The sequence below is a fragment of the Mustela nivalis genome (genome assembly GCF_964662115.1).
Source record: "Mustela nivalis genome assembly, chromosome: 1".
NCBI classification, from domain to species: Eukaryota; Metazoa; Chordata; class Mammalia; order Carnivora; family Mustelidae; genus Mustela; species Mustela nivalis.
Window position 1 is genome coordinate 198596789 of NC_139020.1, and position 18261 is coordinate 198615049.

The window sequence follows — 18261 nt, forward strand, 5'->3', positions numbered from 1 at the left end:
CGGAGTTGCTGGGGGCCTGATGGCAGCTGAGCCGAGTGCAGGCTGCACCCCACGCCCACGGTTACCCCCGTGAGGCTCAACCTTCCCATCCTCAAGCCGTTCATCCCACCTCAAGTTGTTTTGCTTCTTCAAAGTGCCATGTTCTAGCCAGAGAGCAAGGTGGGACCCATCTTTATTGTTAAAAATCTTCATTCAGAATGGTTTGCCTGCAAGCTTCTGTGGGTCCCAGGACCTACGAGACTCTAGGAACAGGAATTTTTATCAACTCTGACCCTCTGCAGTCCCAGTTCTTCAACAGGGACCAGAACCAGGGATCAGGGCAGAGGCCTGGCATACCCAAGAGAGGTGCTCCTCACCTCATCTCCCATGTTCCCTTTCTCCAAACGAGGCTCTTTTTCAGACCTCACTCTGCTTTGAGAGTCTCTGCTGACCATTTTCAATTCACCAAACCCACTCTATGGCCTGCCTGACCAAGAAACCCGGGGGATAAAAGGGCAGCCAACCTCTTTCCTGAGAGTCACACCAACACCTCCCCCAGCCACCAGGGACTTACCTTTTTCTTCGGTCCATTCGTGTGCACGTAGACCAGTTTGTCCTTTGCATGTGAGATGCCGAGGGCTCTTCCAATTACACTGTTGAGAAGGTTTTTGGGCTGTGGGAACTCTTTTAATAGGTCCCTAGAAGCTAAGAAAATAAGAACAGAAGCATTATAGTCGTTCTTTTTCTTTTAAAAACGCCACGGGGTGTATCAGGACAACCCTGGGCTGGATACTGAGGACGCTGGCCCATGACCCCAAACCACCCAGGAGCATGTTGGTAAAGGAGGGAGGAATGGCTTCAGGTTTAGAGGGGTCAGTAAACGTGCACAACCAGACCCACTTGCACAACCACTTCCTGAAGGAGAAGGACCAGGGACCCACACACCACAGAGGAGAAACAGCCTCCATCTGCTTCCCCGTAAGATCCTGACTTAATACATCAGCTACAGAAGCCTAGGCGGCAACCCCCCTTGTCTGAAAGAAGGTACTGAACAAAAAAAAAAAAAACAAAAACAAAAAACAAAACACCACCACACACACAAACTGGAGATCAAGACAATGCAAGGCCCCTCCTAAAACAAACAATACACAAAAGGGAGGGTTAGTCCCGAAGTCTGAATACCAGGCCCTCACTCTCTTTTTGCACTTTAGCGTCCTGCAAAGGACCACTTAGAGCCAGATTATATGAAGGGACATCGATCAGGGATCTCCACAGTTGAGACATGCATAAGCTATTTCTCCCCCAAGTTTGCTGGAGTCAAGTGGAGACAGGATGCATCACATACGCTGAGAAGTACCTCACTTTTTTTCACTTGTACTTTGAATCAATCCCAGAGTACAAATGGGTGAGATGTCCAACCAGAGAGAGCTTGTGCCAGACACAGGGCTCAGCCAGGCCATGAAGAAGCCTGGCGGGAGCAGCTAAAAACAGAAGGAAGGGCCCCAAAGCACCAAAGCAACCCTTCAAGAGAGGCAGGGTCAGAGACTGGCAGAGGAGATGGGGAAACCTTTGCATTCACCACCTGCAGTCTCTGCTGTTATATTCGGCTTTAAACCAGCTCCAAAAAGAGAAACTTTGTACATATGCCCCTGCCTGCATCAGTCATACATCAACCAGGGAGATTTTTCACCACAATGGCCACCCTGACCCTCATCAGACACTTGAGAATGGTGGTGATGTTGGGGAAGCCACTCTATTTTGACGAAGCTCCCCCCAGGAGTTCTGATGTAACCCTAATCCTGGGTTGAGACTGTTTCCCTGAAGCAGATGACTGTGTCAACTGGCCAAGAAGGAGAATTCTGCCTGACTCTGTTTCCCTCTGTCTGACTCTGTTTCCCTCTAAAGAATTTATAAAGCGGAGCGCCTGGGTGGCTCAGTGAGTTAAGCCTCTGCCTTCGGCTCAGGCTCAGGGTCCAGGATTGAGGCCCACATCGGGCTCTCTGCTCAGCGGAAAGCCTGGTTCCCCCCCTCTCTCTGCCTGCCTCTCTACATATTTGTGATCTCTTTGTCAAATAAATAAGCAGAATCTTAAATAATAAAAAAAAAAATTTAGAAAGCAACTGAGATTCAAGCAGTTAAGACTAGTATTTAAGTAGACTCAGAGGGCTTCCCACAGAGGGACCCAAAGTTAAGGAGCCCACTAGACCCCCAGGCAGATGTGCACTGGTCCCCTCTCCAGCTCTACAGGGCAGGAGGAGGTTGGCTCTCTACCGACGGCTGATAGTCAGGGATGCTCTGACCAGTCTCATTTCCTGTGCTATTCAGGAAGACACAACGCTGGGAATCATTCTGTCTCTACTTCAAATCCTGAAGTACCAAGTGTATTTAGGGCTCTTTACCACACTGCTGAGGATGCGCTTACCCTTGATGCTCCAATCCCTGACCACCCATTCGAGCGGCAGGTAGATGTTTTCCTGTTTTCCCCCACGCTCTCGAGGTCCCGCGCCTCCTACCTATTCTTGCCTGGTGCAGGCGCTCCTGTCCCCGAACCTCCGCGCTCGGGGTCAATTTGGGCCTGGGCCACACTGAGCTTTACGACAGCTGCGCTGCGGCCCGCCGACGGCCGGCGGTCTCGGCCACTACCGGAGAGGGGCTCCGGCCCGCCAGGCCCGACCCCGGCCCGTGCTCCCAGCTCTGACAGCCCCGGGAGCCAAGGGCGTCGCGGCCCGACCCTCACCGTTCACCATGCTTCCGTCGCCTTCCCCGGGATCGCTAGGGGCCACCCCTGCCTCGGCCTCGGCGGCCTCCTTCGTGTGATCGGGGTGGACGCAGCCTGACGAGAGGCCGCGCGAGCGTCCCTGTCGCCCGGTGGCGCGGTGGCCCGGGAGTCGCAGGCGTGGGGAGACGCCGGCAGCCAGCGCCATGAGCCTCCTGGCGGCCGCCATCGCGCTCCCGCCAGCCCCCGCGGGCCCGGAGCCGGGCAGAGACGCGGCGGGAGGGCGAGAGGGCGGGAGCAGCAACCCGCGCGCCGCCTGGCGGCTGGGAGGACCAGGGGCCGGAGCCAGCGGACGAGGTCCCGGCGCCAGTTCCCCTCTGAGCGGGGGCCTCCCACGTCCCGGTCTTGTCACCTGGTGGGCAGCCTGGGATGGCTGGCCCCCAGCTGAATTCACTGCCCAGTCAAAGCCAAATCCACAGACTCGTCGTCTGAATCGGGGGCAGAAAGACGGAAGGGGACTTTTGGGGAAAAGTTCAGGCCTTAGCTCCATCAACTTAGGTCCATGGAGATGAACTGCAGGTTCCCTCTAAGTCCCACCCATTGCTCACAAATACCTCTCACATGCCCTGGCGAACTGGCTTGCACTCCAGACTAAAGAGAGAGGATAACCACTAACCCAGGGCACCCCCATCTCATTTAAAGGCTTACAAAATAAACCTGAAGAAGAATCCAGATTTGGGACAGGTAAGACCTCCTGAACATAAGCTAACCACTTTTAATTCCGGGGCTAGAGTCAAAGGTGAAAAATACCCAAGAACTGAGCTGGTCCAGCAGTGTGAGTCTGAAGCTGCTGTTCCTTACTTGTTTGAAAGCCAAATGGGATGCTATTTCCAAGCTACTATGTCTGGGTTCTAGCCAGGCTTGTTCCTCTTCTGCCTGGTATATGGCACTGAGGAACAGAAACTTGGCTCAGCTGGGAATCACACTGAGTTTGCATGTTAGGGCAGTGACAAGGGGCTTGGTTAGAGGTTGGCAGTGCAGCTGGGGATATGCTGGGAGGGAATGTTTTGTTTGTGTGTTTGTTTTATAATTCTAGATCTGATTCTGAAGACTCCTGGAGAGCTTGAACAAATGCTCGGAGTCACCCCTGAAGTTTCTTATTCATTAGGTCTGGAGTGGAGCCCAGGAATCTGCATTTTTAACAAGTTTCCAGATGATGAGACTGCTGCTCAGGGACCTCGCTCTGAGAACTGCTGGCTTATGGCAAGAACATAGGCTATGAGCCCTAATACTTGGGCTTAGTCCAAGCTCTGTCACTTGCCAGCTGTGAACCTTGGGCAATTTCATCAGTGGGGAAAATGACATATTTGACCTACTCATTTGGTTATGGCTGTGGTCAGGATAAAATGGGAATGTCTGGAAGGCAGCAGAGTGCTGTACAGTGCATTCTAGAGAATTCTCTAGAATTCTCCACTGAGGTCTGGAACAACAGACCTGGGGCAGGATGGGGCAGCTTCAACTCCCACTCTTCTATCCCCTCTTCAGTGGGCTTTTAGCACGAAAGGGGCAAAAGGGAAGGTGACCTTGGCAGCAGTGATCTGACCTCACAAGGGGACACCACCATCTGTATCAAACGCCCCTATCCAGATCATCCACATTGGGATGGCGAGACCCTTGGGGAAGAATATGATTCCACAATGGCATTGACTTTGGCCAAGTGTCACTCTAATTAGCCAAAAGCCAAGGCATCCACCCAGCTTCAGGATAGTTTTTAAGGACTGTTAGCAGCCCAAATTCCCTCAAAAGAATCTAGAAACTTACCAAGCCTGATAATGGCATTAAGGGCTGAGGCCAAATTTTGAAAATGGTGTCTGAAAGCTGACACAAAAGCCTAGACGGAAAGACACCCTTCCACCCCCCAGAAAGCAGGGCCTGGGCCCATCGTGGTGCTGCAGCAAGCCCTCAGTACAGCTACTCTGGTCTGACAGCCACTTAGGCTAAGGTTAGAATGCTCTGATTTCTTGGATCTGCTCCCAAAGGGGCGAAAATAGAGGGACAGATACAAATCAACACTGGCCATGAGTTGTTCACTGGTCAAACAGGGGGTTAAGTACTTGGGGTTCACCATACTATTGAGTCTATTTTAGAAAACGGTATTTCGAACAGAAGTTTGAAATTCTATGTTTAAAAAAAAGCATCATGTGGGCGCCTGGGTGGCTCAGTGGGTTAAGCCGCTGCCTTCGGCTCAGGTCATGATCTCAGGGTCCTGGGATCGAGTCCCGCATCGGGCTCTCTGCTCAGCAGGGAGCCTGCTTCCCTCTCTCTCTCTCTGCCTGCCTCTCCATCTACTTGTGATTTCTCTCTGTCAAATGAATAAATAAAAAAATCTTTAAAAAAAAAAAAAAAGCATCATGTGGTGCCAACCAACTAGGTGGTTCTCAGAGAGCTCCTTGACCTCCTTTCCTATTTCATTTATTGCATCTGGGCTCTAACAGCTGGTATCATTTGAGCAAATATTTCACTTCCAGAAACCTCACTGCCTCTTATGACATGAGGGAAACTCTTACACCAGGTCTTAAAAACCTTCTGGTTTTGTGATCTTCTGCCCATTGGTCCAGAGCAGGGGTTGCCAAACTCCAACCTGCAGACCAAATCCACCCACTGCCTGTTTTTATAAATAAAGTTTTATTGGAACATAGCCATTCTCACTGTTGGTGTATTATCTATCACTGCTTTCACACCACAATGGCAGAGCAAAGCAGCTGCGAAAGAAACCGTATGGCCCAGAAAGCCTAGAATATGTATTCTGTGACCCTTAAAGAAAGTTTGCCAACTGCTGCCTTAGAGAATGTTGAAGAAAGTTAGAAGGGCTCAGAGATGCCCTCTTCCTTTCCACCAACATTAAAGACTTCTCCTTCACTATCTGTTCTTTGGGGAGAGAAAGCTGACTCCTTTGCCTGTGAAAAGGAAGGAACTTTTGGGGGAAAAAAAAAAGAAATGTTTTCCTGGCTCAGGGATCTCTCTGTTCATTTCTGAATCAAGCACAACATCTGGGATTAAATGCGCTGAACAACATCTGGGAGTGTGGAATTAAAGTGTGAGGGATCCGCTGAATACACAGGAGGCTGTTTTAGGACGCTAAACTTTAGAGGCCCCAGGAAAAAGCAACGAGAGAAAGTTCAAGATAGTCCAGACGTGGGGCAAAGATGGGAGAACTTCCGGGGGGCAAGTGAGAGGGAGCATCTCAGTCAACCATTCTGTCAGTGCCTTCAACCACAGTTAGATGTTGTGGATGGTTAGAATGACTAGACACGGTCCCCTTGGTTGGCTACAAGAAAGGCAAAGGGAGCCCCAGGAGCCGGACAGCCACCCTGACTGCCCTACCCAACCTCAGGGCTCTTCCATCCATATATATAAAGCCACAGGGTCCCTTGAGGTAAACCACCGTACCGAGAAGAGGGGACACGTGTATGAGGGAATGGACAGGAAGGACTAGTCCTACGAAGGATCCTGCCAGAAGTTCTGTTCTCCCACGCTGCCTTCTGGTGCTCTGTGTCTCAGATCAGGGCAGGTGGGAAAGATCGACAGAAGGGGCTCTGAATTTCCTCACCCTTTACCTAGGAGGTGAAGAGCTTGGCGGTAGAGTGGGAAGAGACTGGCAAAGGAGGTGAGCGTTTTTTTTTCCCAATTCCAATCTGAGTCCGATGGGCAATGTAACCTATTCGAGTGGCCCCCATTTTGTGAGCGCTGTTTTCCTTTCTGAACACCAGAGACACTGTTTCTGCCACACAAACTTCCTTCTAAAGGCAGTGAAGTCACTAGGGAGTCAGAAAGTGTGGCAGAAAGGCCCGAGAGTCATGTGTGGACTAAAAAGTCTGTTGCTTTTGGGATGAAGAAGTGGAGGCAAGACCCTTTTTAGGTTGAGAGAGAGAGAGAGGCAAAGATGCATACACCCATGGGTGCCTTCTGGAGGCGCAGCTGTGAGGAGGCAATCAGGCTCAGGGGGTCTGTGCTCCTCCAGGGAAGACAGCGCAGGGACGGTCCCCCACCAGGAGCCGCTGTCCCCCAAATGCAGCAGCCTTCTCCCCTGCATGTGGCTCAAGGAGGCACTGCCTAGCCGTGCTGCCTGGTTCATCCCACCTAACCATCTTTAAGCTTAGCCAAAGCACATCTGACACTCTCAGAGCCACTCACCTGCCATGTTGGAAATGTTAACGTTCAGCCTTTTCGAGTTACAGGGCATTTTAAGAAAGAAAAAAAAAAGGGCAATCAACTCTTGTTTTGGCAACGGTAGGGGGGGTGGCATTTCTTTAACACCTAAGTCAAATGGTCAGAGGGGCTGCAAGTATTTCTTTCTACGCTGCTGTCTGGAGTCGGGGCCGCTGCTGCGGGAAGGCATCGCGGGTGTTAACTGAGCGGGAACAGGGCAGCAGCGTGGGCAGCAGAAACTGAGCTGCTCCATGCTGCCCGACCCTTCCTGAGCTCTTGACCTTCAAAGCACTTTACAGACAGAACCTAAAGTGGACATGCTGACTCTGCAGGAGGCAAAGACTCTATGACCTAAAACAGTGTTCTTCTGCTAGGCAGCTGGCATCGGGACGTGAACGGACAGCCAACGGGGCAGAGGGGGCAGCTGTCAGAGCACGAACAAGAAGCCACCAGGAGCACTGGTCTTAGCAGACCCGGCAAAGATCAAAATCTGAGGGAGGGGCAGAGATACTCACAGGCGGGGATGCTTCCTCGGGTCCCCTTACAGGCCCCACCCCCGGGGTACCAGTGGGACCTGAGGGGAGCTATCACCTGTCTGGGTGCTCGGACATCCTCCCCAGTCAAAAGGTGAGCCTACCCTGCCAAATGGACTGAGAGACAGATTTCAGTGTCAGTAAAGTGCTTTGAGGAGCTGGGGGGAGGTAGGGAGGGGCCCAGGTATTCCAAGGCCTCCAAGATGGAGTACCCAGGGCCTGGCGAGGGTGCTCTGTTCTGGCCCTGCTACAGGTGCCCTGTGCTTCCTGAACCATCTAAGCCAGGGACCGCCTAGAAGATCCAAGCCCTGCAGATTCTCCACACTGATGCTGAACACCCAGACTGAGCCTAGGCTGTATGTCTGGTCACACGAGGAAGCCCGAGGAGACCACGGGGTCTGAGCCAGAGGCCAAGGATCATAAAAAAAAACCCAGACCTTTCCAGATGATTTCTCCTTGAGGGTTCCAACAGCTCCACTAGCCCCACTCCTCCTCACTTGCTTTCCAGAGGACCGTGACCCTGGCACCCGGGCTCCCATGCCGCCCGCCTCCCCCACAGACCCTGCACCAAGCTGATGCTGGAGGCAAGGTTCCTCCCTTACCTCGAGAGATGGTCCCTCCAGGGGCAGGGTTGACACACATGGGTGGAAGGCGGGGTGGGGGAAGTTTGCACTGACGCTGCCTGTGCTGGGCCCGATCTGGGGAAAGAGAGAGGGCATCAGGGTGATGTGTTCTTACCCCTCACAATTACAGACCCGTGGACAGAAGCATCCCAGAGCATCTGAGAGGAGCTCTGGGCAGCAGGGCTGTAGGATGGTGCAGGCAGCCAGTCACAGGCTCTGAAAAACAGTGCCACCAACCCCACAGAAAGAAGGCAACAGTCTACTATAGACGGGATACACGAAAAATTTGTAGAGATCCCTTCCTGACTCTCAAAACAGCCCTCAAACTCTGTTCCCTGAGGCACCTTGTGTGAGTCAAACACCCATCCCACCTCCTTCTCTAGAGTCCTGAGTAGTGAGGATGAAACAAGAAAATAACTGAAAACAGAAAAGCCACGGTACTGTGTAAATCCCCTTTATCTGTCTTCTGCGTATCTCAGCTAGCCCTGTGTCTGCTGTTGGTTCCCAGATGGCCACGTCTCAGACTATTCTTTCCCTCTAAGAAATGGGCAAGAAAAGGACCAACTGGCTGTTGGGGTCCTCCCTAAGCCAAGACCAGACCCACACTTACCAGCCTTCTCCCTCTTTATAAAAGTCAATGGTTTGCTATTCCAAATATTTCCATTCATTTGGAGACTAAATACTACTTTTCAGTGATGTATTAAGTATGTTTTTAAGACGTTCCAAAACACTGATATGCATGAACATCACTGTTGCATGGGAAGGTGGGAACGTACAGGGAAGTCAGGTTTCCTGTTGACCGCCACCTACGTGGTGACGATGTCATCGAATCCCTGGCTCTGGGGGAAAAGGTACACGAGCCCTCTGCTCTTTGCCTCGCTGGTTTCAATATGATTAACGGGGCAGGAGAGGAGCAGGGCAAGACAGCCCCCCACACACTATACCCAACAGTCTGCTCGGCTGCCATCATGTCCATTTCCAAAATGCAAATCAGCTCATACACAATCAGTACATGAGGAAATATCAGTAAAACATGTGAACCCTCAGTTCAAATGTGATTTTCCTAAGGCAAGGGAACTGAAATAGCAAAGGTAGAATTGTAATTTTCAACAAGAAAACAAAAGACCCTATCAAATGTACGTATGTATATATGTATCTATATACATACATGGGTGTATATACATATATATATAGACACACACACATACACATATACTTTTTTTTTTTTTTTTTGAGAGCAAGCACACACATGCAACAGGGGTGGGAGGGGCAAAGGGAGAGAGAGAGAAAATCTTAAGCAGGTTCCATGTCCGGCACGGAGCCCAACATGGGGCTCAATCCCACTGAGCCACCCAAGCACCCCTCAACTATATTTTTTTAAAAACTTGAACCTGAGTGCCTGCAGGGAATCGAGGTGATAGATACATGTGAATTCACTCTACAGGTTTTTCAACATTTCAGCAGTTTTGAGACTTTCCATACTAATGCGCTAGGGGGAAGGCATGTACCTACAGCGAGGTCCACACGGCCAGCTGCAAGCGCCCTACTGGCAAGCCCCATGGGCTCAGAGCCCCGCTGTCCCCCACGTGACCTCAGCACTGCCAGCCCTGTACACTGTTGGCACTGCGCTGCGCTGCGGGCCTCGGCTGTCCACAGCATCCTCCCAGCCCCCAGTGACCCGCTGTTCGCACACTCGGGCCACCAGGTCACGCTGTACCCCACAGGCCCTCTGATGACTTGAGAGGTGTGTCATTCTGCAAAAAACACATCCAGTGATACAGGAGAAATGCCTGTAGGGTCTTCTGGAACAAAGTGCCTAGGATCAAGGTTTATCTTGAAACTAAGGTGGAAAATAATCAGTTCAACCTTTCCAGTCCTGTTTGAGAAGGGTTCTCATTCATTTCCAGGGATGCTGGATTAAGAAAAAAGAAGTAAGTGATTTGATGATTATCTGTTTCATAAAGCATTTTCAGTAAGCGGGAGAGGGGGAGTGGTTAAAATTCCACATCACAGAGCCCTCTTCTGAACATGGAGCTGGAGGAGGCAAATGGCACATTCTTGCTGTTGATCTAGTGTTTTCCAAAGTTTTGTGCTGACTGTAAAGGACTCAGCTTGCTCTCTGTGGCCTGATTCTGATGGCATTGCCTCCAAGAGACAAGAAACTTGTGCTAAGAAGCCAGCAAAGGCAGTAACAGGCCACTTACCACTCATGAACACGCTGGTGGGGCGGTACTGGCAGCTCCGCTGAATTACATTAGAGAAAAGATGGCAGCCGCAGACCCAGCGGGCCACTGTCCACCAAGCTGCAGGGCACTGCTCCAACTCTCACCTTCAGAAGCGGCCAGCAGCCCGACCCGCTGAGACGCTAAGCCCCGGAGTGCGAGAAAGCCTCTCTGACACTGGGCTGCCTCCTCCGATCGTGCAGCCGCACAGCACACTTTATGCTGGGGCCAGGCTGTCCCTCTCTGGCAAAACACCAGCTACGGGGCTGCACCCCAGAGAGATCCAACTACTCACATTTATCAAGGGCCTGCCAACTCAAGACTGAGGGCTGCAGACAGACCACAGCCAGATGCTCTTCCCGTACTCTCTCTCCTCTTCATCATACCTCTGAAGGCAGGGGCTGGGAAACAGGATCGGGTAAGTTAACAGCTTGCTAGCGCTAATGGGGACCAGATATGAACCCCAGAGAGTCTGACTCAACCTTGACACCATGTGACATTTCCCCTAGGGACTCACGACACCTTAGGGAGCTCATAATCCCACCATGAGGAGCAAAGAAACCAAAAAACTAGATAAGAGATAAAGAACAGTTCTATACAACAATGAAAATGTCACAAGGCCGCACCTGACCAATTGCCAAGGTCATGGTGCAAACTGCAAGTGATACTAGCATTCAGAAGACAGGAAAGGGCATTCAGCCTAACGGTCAGAAAAGAAAGGGCAGGTTTGCCTGAAGGAAAACATCCAAGGCAATAAACTCTTTCTGATTAATGGTTTTCCCTGAGATCTTCGAGCATAAAGTGGTTGTTGGTAAGAATGTAACACTTACCTGTGTGGAAAGCAAGGCCCCAAATCAGACTATGTCTGATTATTAGGTCCTAAAGCTATTTAATACCACAGACCCGTGAATTTACCAGGTGTCAGGCCCTCTTCTAAGCTCTTTATCTGCACTAACTCCTCTGATCCCTAGAACAACTGTGTGAGGCAGGTCCTAGGATCCGGCTCACTTGCGTCAGGAGGAAATGAAGGCACAGAGGTCCAATCACTGGCCCCCAGCCTTGGCCAGCACGGGTGCCGAAGTGTGAGGGGAATCAGGCCTCTGGCTCCAGAACTTTTGCACAGAGACGCTCTGTTGACTTCCATGGAACTGAATGCTAATGTCACCCCCAGCGAAAAGTCTCTCGAACAAATCAATCCCAAGCCTAGAAAGAAAAATTACAAACACTCTAAAGGAATTTTGCCACAACCCTCTCACCTGGTACCATCTCCCTATCACGTGGGAGTGAAATAACACACAAAAAAGGAGGATCATGACTTTTACTGGGCCCTCCGTCTCTTTACAAAATCAGCGTTGTTCCTTCAGACACGCCCACTATGGGAGAATCTATTTTCATCCAACTTTCACAAGTAGGCGGACAACGAAGCCCACTGATTAATAAGTAAACACAAAGTGACTTAATTTTCAGCTCAAAATGTGCTGTCCACACTAATCTCACACCCAATTATTTCCAGTCAGTTAACCAACGAAACCAGGACGATAGATTAATTTTTTCATGCAATACGAAAATACAAAAACAAACAAGGAGGGGGTGCCTGGGTGGCTCAGTTGGTTAAGCGTCTGCCTTCAGCTCAGGGTATGACTCCAGGATCCCGGGATTAAGCCCGGCATCAGACTCCCTGCTCAGTGGGGAGCTGGCTTCTCCCTCTCTCTCTGCAGCTCTCCCCTGCTTCTGCTCTCTCCTCTCTGTCAAATAAATAAACTTAAAACAAACCAACAAAACAAGGAGGCAGAAAGAGGCTGTTCTGAGCCCTCGTATATCCAGCCCTCCTTCTGACCCCATTCAACAGGACATCACTAAGCCAAGGTTTTCCAGGCCTCTAGGAACACGAATGGTAGAGGAGACCCTGTGGGAGGAAGACTCTTTTTTTTTTTTTTTTTTTCCAGTAGGCTCCACACCCACTGTGGAGCCCAACATCGGGTTTAAACTGACAACCCTGAGATCAAGAGTTGCACGTTCTACTGACTGAGCTGCCCGGGGGCGGGGATGGGGGTGTTGGGAGGACAAGGGAAGACCTTTTAAAGGCTCTACTGACTGAGCTCTACTAACCGAGCCGCTGGCAGCTGGGGATGGGAGGGTTGGGAGGAGGGGAGAAGCTTTTGAATCAGCATTACGGTAGGTCTACAACAGTTCTCAGAGTGTAAATTATGCTCAGAGTGGAGTCTTACAGTCAGCATCAACAGAGATAACAGGCTTTTTACCCACTGTTCCCTCAGAGGAGGAAAGTCCTGCTCCTAAGACATGCAAAGCCCTCTGGAATGTGGTCCGTGAAGGCTTCCCCAGCTATAGCTTACTTCCTGTAAGTAGGAATGAATGCTACCCTACAGCCCAGCCGCGGCTCAATTCTGCCATTGCTTACACAGTCCTCTGACCCCAGCTGCTGGACAGCACAGGTTCCAAAACTTGCCACAGTTTCTATGACCACCAATATAGCAATGACTCAAGCCACTTTCCCCAGCATTTGCTGAGGGCTACCCTGTGCAGAAGGCTGTGCCAGGTGCCGCAGATGATAAAGGAACACAGGAGGTCCTGGGTGCAGGGAGCCTCTAGTCTAGAGATACGATGGTCAGAACAGACTAAGCGCAAGAAGGTACAGACGCGGTACTGAGGAAAATCAGAGAGAGGCGAGAGACTGCGTTTGGCTGATAGAATCAAGAACGGTTCATGGAGAAAATGGCGTAAAACACCAGCTTAGAAAAACAGATGGGAATCCAATGGGCAGTGAGTATGTGTGAGAGGCTATGCAAGGGCAGGAGTAGCAAATGAACACAGGGAACTTGGCCAAGGACCCAGCCTTGGGTTATAAGCACCATGCAAGGGGAAGGCAGAGAAAGGACTTTGGTAAGTCATGCAAAGAAGGGGTCTAAGGGCTACACGCTGCTACGGGACTTCCACGGCCCTCACAGCTGCCCAGCACAGGGAGGGAGGGCATGAGGTCCCAAGGACAGCCATGTTCTTACCTTTTCTGAATGAGTCCAGGCTGAACATTTCTGGCCAGGAGGGAAAGCTGGAATCCTAAGAAGGAGGGTCCAAAGGCAATGGTTACAATTCTTGGTCCAGGATCCCACAGAGAAGACTTCAATAACACAGACAGGGCTGTCCAGAAGGCGAGAAAAATGAAGCTCTTCACTACTGAGCCCCAGCTGCTGCTCCCAGGCTTAAGGACGGAAGGGCCATCTCCACTCTAGAGTAATTACATGGCTTTGTTTTTTTCTCACTGACAGCTTTCTTCCCTTCTCTGTCCTAAATTCCCCGAGCCCTGCTCAACAGAACGAGATGCATTTCCTCCTGAGAGACATACTTCCACCTCATCGCAATACTTGCAATTTTCCTGGGACTTCTGGGAAGAAAGGAAACTCTATATGGACCCTTTTTCTCATGTGGCATCAGCGAGCGGGACTGATGACGACCCTACGGACAAACTAGTTTATGGGGCTCTCAGAGAACCCAGTCAAGCCCCTAGGGATGGGACTTGATGGTTGTATCAAGGAGTAACTTTCGTAATTCAAAATAAAAAGCTTTTCATAGTGGAGTTTATTAAATAACAAATACTAAGTTAAAGTTCAACTGTTGAGCAAAAATGTTGGTACGTTTTGTTCATTTAACTGAGGAGTATACCTAGAACCTTAAAACACCCACACACACACACACACACACACACAGGTAAATAACTCTTCTGATTTAATGATTTTGTTTTTAAAAAAACACTCAAACTCACTTATAGACATTTTTAAGAATGTAGTACTCCTGGGTTGGTACAGTAACCTTTTGTGGCCTCAGTTTAAAAACATCTACACAATGTTTTAACAAACCAGGATAATGTCCAACATCACAAGGAGTCTAATAGGGCCTACATTCCTGCTCCTGACTGCTTTCCCGTCTAATTCTCAAATGGCGGGGAGATGGGGGTAGAGGGCTGACCTGGGGCCGAATCTTTCAGGTCCATAGCAGGTCTGCCCTGATGGCCTCCTCTCCCCCAGGGATGCCGGAAATTTCAGCCGATAGCATATGGTAGCTCAGAGAGAAAACTTCAATACAATATCAACAATGATACAATTCACTTTAAGAAGTTACATCCTATAGACTCCTTCTTTCCAAATTAAAAAGGGTGTAATTTGAGATTCTAATCTTAAAGAAAAACCTGAATACTGTAAAATCTAAACCATCTAAGTGATTATTACTTGAGAAACAATACTTTCTTGCTAAGAAAGAACAAATTAATTTGCATGTGAACAGACTGCTCTGCTTTTAAAAAGTCCCCAACCCTCTCCAATGCTCATGTAGCACGAGCTTTTCCTCTATCAGTCTAAGAACTACATATGATATTCAAGATAGGATGTTTTAAGACATTTCACTGAGCTCTAGAACATTTCATAGAGACTGAAAAGAAAGTTGCATTTCTTGAAATATAATTATGTTGGAAACTTTTATGATTCAGAGTTTCTCTTAAATAATTCAAAGGTAAGTAAAATAATATTATGTCAAGAGTTCTTGCATAATGAAACACCACTTAACTCCAAGTAGAGTCACTATGGGATGATTCAAGGACAGAGAGATTCCATAATGACTAATTGAAAATGATACCCTTCTTCCAAGACAGTCACAAATGGATTTAATATGTGCCTCTGCTTTACAGTGTGGCTAAGCATGAGGTGTGCCACTGTTCTGTGTGCATGGCTAAGTCAACTTACCTTACACGAGCAGTGACAGTCTCAGATTTTGTAGGTTTTTGAACTGGAGCTGAATTCTCTCCTTGCTATTCCTCATCACGAGGCTGGGCCTCCTCCTAAAAAATACAAGTTTGGATCACTAAAGTCATGGGTCCCACGGGGAAAATAAAGTTGCTGCAGGCCACTGAAATCCATTTACTAACTCTAACAACAAGTTTTGTTAATGGCATGAAGCACACACTGGACACATTGGCCTCACTTCAGGACCCAGCATGACAGACTCACGACCCATCAGACTGTGAGCTGTCCTACACCAGCACCTGTAAGATACCAAGAAAGAGATGTCATGGTAAAGAGGGGCGTATAGTCCTGAAAGCATTTTCTCCAAGCCCAGAGCAAAACCCACTTCAGTTCTGAGTTCTAATCCCATAATGACCCTTCTATGACCCTACTTAAGGTAGATAAAGAAGCTCTTACAGATTAGGAAAATGACAACTAAATGTTGAGTGCCATTTTTATACTTCACAAAGTATGGAAGCATAGACTTTATAGCACTTAACCTATGTAACTTCCCAGAGAGGTTGAAACTCTCTTTCCCAGAGAAGGAAACTGAGGCAGATTTTCCCAGAGAAAGTTATACAACTTGCCCAAGATCCCTTAGCTGACTCAGGACAGAATGGAAATCTGCATTTAGGTGCTGGACTCCAAAGCTTTCCATGCTTATATGACACCATTTTTCTTATTTCCATGATACTATGCTGTTGCCTAAATGTCCCATGGTTCATTCCTGGAAATAATATTTTATAGTGATAAAAAGGTTGAAAGGGGCAAGATGGGTTCAACTGATAAGCTTTGGACCATGGCTTCATAAAAGTTAAAACGCTTGGAGGATAAATGTCTTTTGGAGGTAAAGGGGCAACCTACACAGGTTAAAAAAAAAAAAAAAATGCAGCAAAGGATGTATTTCCCACATCTTAAAAAGCTCTGCAAATAAAGAGCACTATTATAAACTCTATCAGGAGAAGAGGCCTCCCTCCTGGAAACTCCAACACTCCCAAGATTTAAGTGTAAATTCTAAGATATGGTCAAGATTTACAATGACAGGGGCTTTATTGCTTTCAAAGAAACTGCAAGGGAAACCATCAGACAATGTCTCTTTTCCCTCCGGCCAGTAAGTTGCAACCAAAAACAGTTTGAGAGTCTGCACCTGGCCATCTGCAGTCCACCTGCTACAGTGTTTGGCAAGCCCCCGTAGACTGGGTTTGCAAAGTGGGACAATCTCTGTCTTGCAACATCACAATTAAGATGACCAATGTGGCTACAAGAGGACTAGCTAGACAGCATGCTGACGCCATACTCTGGGCTTGGGGGTTCTGAGGACCCCTGGGACTCCAGTTCACTGCAAACAAAGGACCCAACATGCATTAGGTCTTCCCCTGCGAAATGGGGCAAGTCACCACCAGCAAACAAAGAACACCTCACCCCTTGGCCTCCCCCAGTGGCAAGGTCGGTGCAAAAAGGGGCAAACCAGGGGGGTCAGAATGCACCAGGCCTCCCTTTGGACGAACGGTCCAGGCGGCACAGGGGACAGACAAAGGTCCCGGGGCACTCCGGGGGCTTCCTCCAGGCCCTGCCTCGGGGAACGGAGCATCCCCTAAGGCGGAGGCGTCGTTGCGCCAATGAAGCGGCCTCTCCCGCGGTCCCCGTGGAGCCCCTGGCTACCAGGCCCGCCCCGGCGGACCGGCCTGGCCCCCGCCCCCGCCCAGGCTCCATGGCAACGGCAGGCCGAGGCCTGGCTGCCCACGGCTCGACCGGGCCGGCTTCGCGGGCAGGCCTAGGATGCCCGGCCTGCTCCTCGGGCCCGCCCGCTTCTCCGCCCCACTCTCCGCCAAGCCGGCGGTCGGCCCCGGGCCCCTCCTCGCGCCGACCACCCCCGGCCGCGGCAAGCTCCTCAAGGGGACACGAAAGGGGAGAATAAAAAGCCCAATTCACCTGTTGTTACAGATGTGAAACAAGCCTCGGTGCACCGCGCATGAGCCGCGGGCCCCCCCAACCACGGCCGGACTACAACTCCCACCAGCGGCGGCGCGGCCCCTTCCGGGTCCCGAGGCGGAAGTCCCGCCGGCCGCCCCGGCGCTCCCCGCCCCGCCTCCCGCGCCGACCCCGCGTCTGAGCGGGTCTCCAGCGGGGCCCCCACCCGGGGCTCGCAGTGGCCTCCTAGGGCTCACGCCGCTGGGCGGCCAACCCGCGGCGAGACCCCGGTGCCGGGCCCAATGGGGGGCGGCCGCGGCGGGCGCAGGAGGGACTTCCGGCAGAGGCGCCGAAGGGGTGGGCGCGCGGACCCCTCTGGGGCAGCGGAGGGAACGGGTCTGGACAGCGGAGGCCAGGGCCCCACACGGCCCCCCCTCCCAGCGCCTCAGCATCCGGCAGTGTGAGAGGAGGAGGGCCCTCGCGAGCTCTGCGCCCCCGCCTCGCGGCCCCCGGCCAGTCAGGGCTGAGCTGGGGACGAAATCCTGCTCGGGATCCGGACTTCCACCCGCCTTCCCCGCCACAGCCCGTTGCCACGCCTCTGCTCCTACTCTACCCTACCTTACCCTCTCCGTTCTCCTACCCTCTCCTACCCGCTCTCCTCCGATCTTCTGTTTAGGGAGGTGAGAATTTCCGCCTCACGACATTGTTAGGAGGAAACCAGCGCGATGGCACGTTGTAGACTACGACTCTGGGGAAAGACAAGGTGGCACTTGCCGGTCCGAGTGCCGCTGGGCTGCTCTGGAGGTCTCGTCCCCGCCCCCTTGCCTCCGAAGGCCGTCGGGATGAGGCTCTCGTGGGAGTTTGGTGGAATCCAGCTTCTAAAGGGGAGAACTCGGCTGGGGTTCCTCTGAGGCCAGGTCAAGTAGGAACGACCTAGGATATGCTTTTAAGACGTGGCCTTTCAGGATACATGAAGAATTAGAACCATATCCCATTTTTGTGCAAACAATTAAATGCAACAAGTTGGGTTTGTTTTTTGTTTTTTTTTTTTTCTCTCTCTCTCCCTCTTTTTCTACATTGGACCAGAAGAGAAGGGTGGGGGAGGTGAGCGTGGAGCATCAAACACTCATTCAAATAATTACTATCTTTTCTGAGCAGGGCATGGTACCGTGCTATGGCGTGTATAGATATTTGAGTGAACTGTATAGCAATTGTTATAAGCAGGTTTTGAGGATATAACAGCCTCCCCTGGAGGGGCTTCGGGCATGGTAGGCAAGA

The 18261-nt window shown here is 50.7% G+C and overlaps 1 protein-coding gene across 11 annotated transcripts in view; it reads right to left on the reverse strand.

The window, feature by feature from the left end:
- Positions 1 to 17803, reverse strand: part of DHX30 (DExH-box helicase 30) — a 30197-nt gene extending 12394 nt beyond the window's left edge. Inside the window, exons 1-7 of one of the 11 annotated variants that reach the window (XM_082703529.1) lie at positions 17005 to 17135; positions 15034 to 15128; positions 14264 to 14370; positions 13303 to 13357; positions 8040 to 8135; positions 6890 to 6918; positions 554 to 684 (exon numbers count right to left, since the gene is read on the reverse strand). In XM_082703529.1, coding sequence (XP_082559655.1) covers positions 554 to 684; positions 6890 to 6918; positions 8040 to 8135; positions 13303 to 13357; positions 14264 to 14288 — 336 coding nt within the window. In that variant the 5' untranslated portion in view covers positions 14289 to 14370; positions 15034 to 15128; positions 17005 to 17135. Of the gene's footprint in view, positions 1 to 553; positions 685 to 2716; positions 2976 to 6889; positions 6919 to 8039; positions 8136 to 13302; positions 13439 to 14263; positions 14371 to 15033; positions 15129 to 17004; positions 17196 to 17633 lie in introns of those variants that run through there. The other 10 variants (XM_082703528.1, XM_082703534.1, XM_082703526.1 and 7 more) reach the window with 10 other exon arrangements.
- Positions 17804 to 18261: the final 458 nt, after the last annotated feature.